General features: G+C 42.5%; 1 protein-coding gene across 1 annotated transcript in view; it reads left to right on the top strand.

Annotated features, from left to right (window-relative positions):
• The first annotated feature begins 230 nt into the window (after positions 1 to 230).
• spon1a (spondin 1a) overlaps positions 231 to 2723 on the top strand; it is a 71126-nt gene continuing 68633 nt past the window's right edge. The window contains exons 1-2 of the mRNA XM_071907085.1: positions 231 to 462; positions 1708 to 1814. Of these exons, the coding sequence (XP_071763186.1) occupies positions 231 to 462; positions 1708 to 1814 (339 nt within the window). The remainder of the gene's footprint in view (positions 463 to 1707; positions 1815 to 2723) is intronic.

Here is a 2723-nt window from a genome sequence, read left to right as displayed (position 1 = left end):
CCCAGCCAGCCAGTCCTCTTCCTCTCTTTCTCTCCCTTTCTCTCCCATTCACACCAGGATGGATCTACCCTCTTAGCAGAAGCAGAGTCTACTTGGCTACTGTAGGTCCTGACCAGTTGGCAAGTTTGGTTCATATTTTTGGAGTGCCGGGAGGTGAAACAAACGTTTAGTCTCCCTCTGGCAAGATTTCCTTGCTCTCCGCGCATCATCCACGGTCTAAAGCCCGCACGATGACAGGAGCCGGGTTAAATTCGTGCGTTATGCTGCTGCTCTGCTTCATCTCTGCCGCGATGTGCAATACCTTCGCTTTCACCGAGGAGCCCTCGGAGAGAGCCGGGAAGGGGGACGGGTACTGTAGTCGGATACTGCGGGCTCAAGGCACTCGGAAGGAGGGCTACAGCGAGTTTCGCCTCCGTGTCGAGGGAGACCCGGAGAGCTACCAGCCGGGCAGCACGTACAGAGGTTTGTACGCTTTTCAGCAACTTAACGCGTAATGCATTGGTTGGCACGGGCTGCGCACTGTCGTAGCACCAGTACACTAGTAGACTACAGTATGCAAACTTACAATAAGTTTCTACAGAACCTACTTTTAACGCGCCCTTTATCTTATTAGTGTGTGCGTAGGCTATTGGATAACCTGAAAGTATCTTTTAGGACTAGAGGTTGATACTTTATTGTTATTAGAGATGAGTCTAGACTACTTCAACATTCATCGATAGAAACTCGGAATGCCAAATTTGTATTTTAACCATTAAAAAGAGGTGGCATAATATATGGCCATTTCCAACCCTGTTTGAACACACATGAGTAGACGTTGAAAAACTCTATGATCAAATCTGAATAAGTATGGAAATCTCAGTAGAGCCCACTGCGAACTATCTTTTTGAACAAACTGCAGTCTGTTACAGGATGTGCTCTTTCATGGTTTCAGATCATTTTTTATATTTTGACAAGCCATAGTCCCTTATCACAGTATTTTTGGCTAAAGTGAATTATGACATTGGCTGATATGCAGTGAATAGGCTCGTGCCATCTGCTCTGTGAGTCTTAATGGTTCATTGTCATATTTGCATTCCCATCTTGGCCCTAAAGCTTATAACAATATAATGCACTGTGGTCGGTTCATTCCTTTATTTAATCATGAATCAGCTAAATCACACAACAATGAGGCGTTCTGGTAGCTCTAAATGGGTTGATAGATTACATTTTTGCTATTAAAACTCTCATCCGTGTCAGAAAGTAAGTAGTATAGTATTTTTGAAACTTAAAAAAACCCCACATATCTCAAGATACTTATCACAGAATTAAGTATCTGTAATTGAATGACATAACATTCTTTCCAATCCTGCTAAATGCAAATTACAAAATGTACAAAAATGATTAACTGTATTTCCAAGACGTAATGGAAATACAGCCCATATCTGAGACTGGATAATCATTATCATTTTATGTTACTTGAGACACATCTTAATGTGAAACGTTTGGATATAAAAATCACAACCAAATTTTAATTCCAACCATTTCAAAATATCTTACCCTTTAGCCACTAAAACTTAGTGCATCTAGTATTATTTCTAAATAAAAGTCCTCAGACTGGTAGCTAACGGCTTCCACTTCAGTCTGTGTGGGGCTTTGGGATTCTATTTCAGCTTTACATTGTTCTCTGTCAATTGATGCTTGCTCTCGCTCTTGTTTGCTTCTCTCCAGTGACTCTGATTGCATCCAGCCCCTCCTACTTCAGAGGGTTCACCCTTATTGCTCTGAAGGAGGGCCGGGAAGGAGACAGAGATGAGGACTATGCTGGAAATTTCCAGGTGAGGTAGCGGCTAAGGAGATGACCACTTGTGAGAAATTGTTTCAGAAAATGAGACAGAAAATGACTTGGATGACTATGTCTCCATTATCAGTGTGCCTTGTTTCATGGTAATGAATCTACCACCACTCACTCTGGTCTGCAGACCTGTGGTTAAGTATTTAATAGTAAATCCATCCTTCATGTTGGTGATATGTTTAATACATTTCAATTTAAGAAATGCCCCCTAGGTGTCTTGGACGGCTGGTGGGTCACAGCAGTCACAAATGACAGCAAGCCAACACAGTTAGCCACACCTGGCATAACGCTCATATCAACATATGCTGTCTCTAGACTCCGAACAAACACTCTGCTTATCTTGATGTGTGTGTAAGAGAGAGCGAAGAGAGAAAAGATAGATAGATATATATATATAGATAGATAGATAGATGGAGAGAGAGAGAGAGAGGAGAGAGAGAGAGTGAGAAGAGATAGCGCTCTTGACAGATTTTCTTTGCACAGCCATCCTGTCTAAGTCATTTTGTTGTTGTTCCGGCATGGTCTTGAAGTGTGAAAGTGTGATTATTCTCACTTCCCCTCCCCTAATAGCCTTATTTAGGAGACCCCAGGCTAGCTGTTATATGTTTGCTTGTGTGAGTGGGAGAGGTATGATATGAGAAGACCATACTCTCAGCGGTCCATGTAGATATGTTTTGCCAGACTGTGAAATTAGAGGAATTCTGTACACACAATATGAGAATATACATGTAGTAGGTTGAGAGAGCGATTTCCAAATACAGCCAGGTCCAGCTGGAGTACTGTAGGAAGGAGGGAGAGAAACAGAGTGGGGACAAGAGTGCGAACGGAAGAGAGAGGGAGTGAGGGAGAGGGTGCTCTAACTCACATGTGATAATTGCCAAATATGTGAAGA

The sequence above is a fragment of the Centroberyx gerrardi genome, chromosome 1 (assembly GCF_048128805.1).
Source record: "Centroberyx gerrardi isolate f3 chromosome 1, fCenGer3.hap1.cur.20231027, whole genome shotgun sequence".
NCBI classification, from domain to species: Eukaryota; Metazoa; Chordata; class Actinopteri; order Beryciformes; family Berycidae; genus Centroberyx; species Centroberyx gerrardi.
Note: the sequence above shows the minus strand (reverse complement) of the source record. Positions and strands in the feature narration are given on the sequence as shown.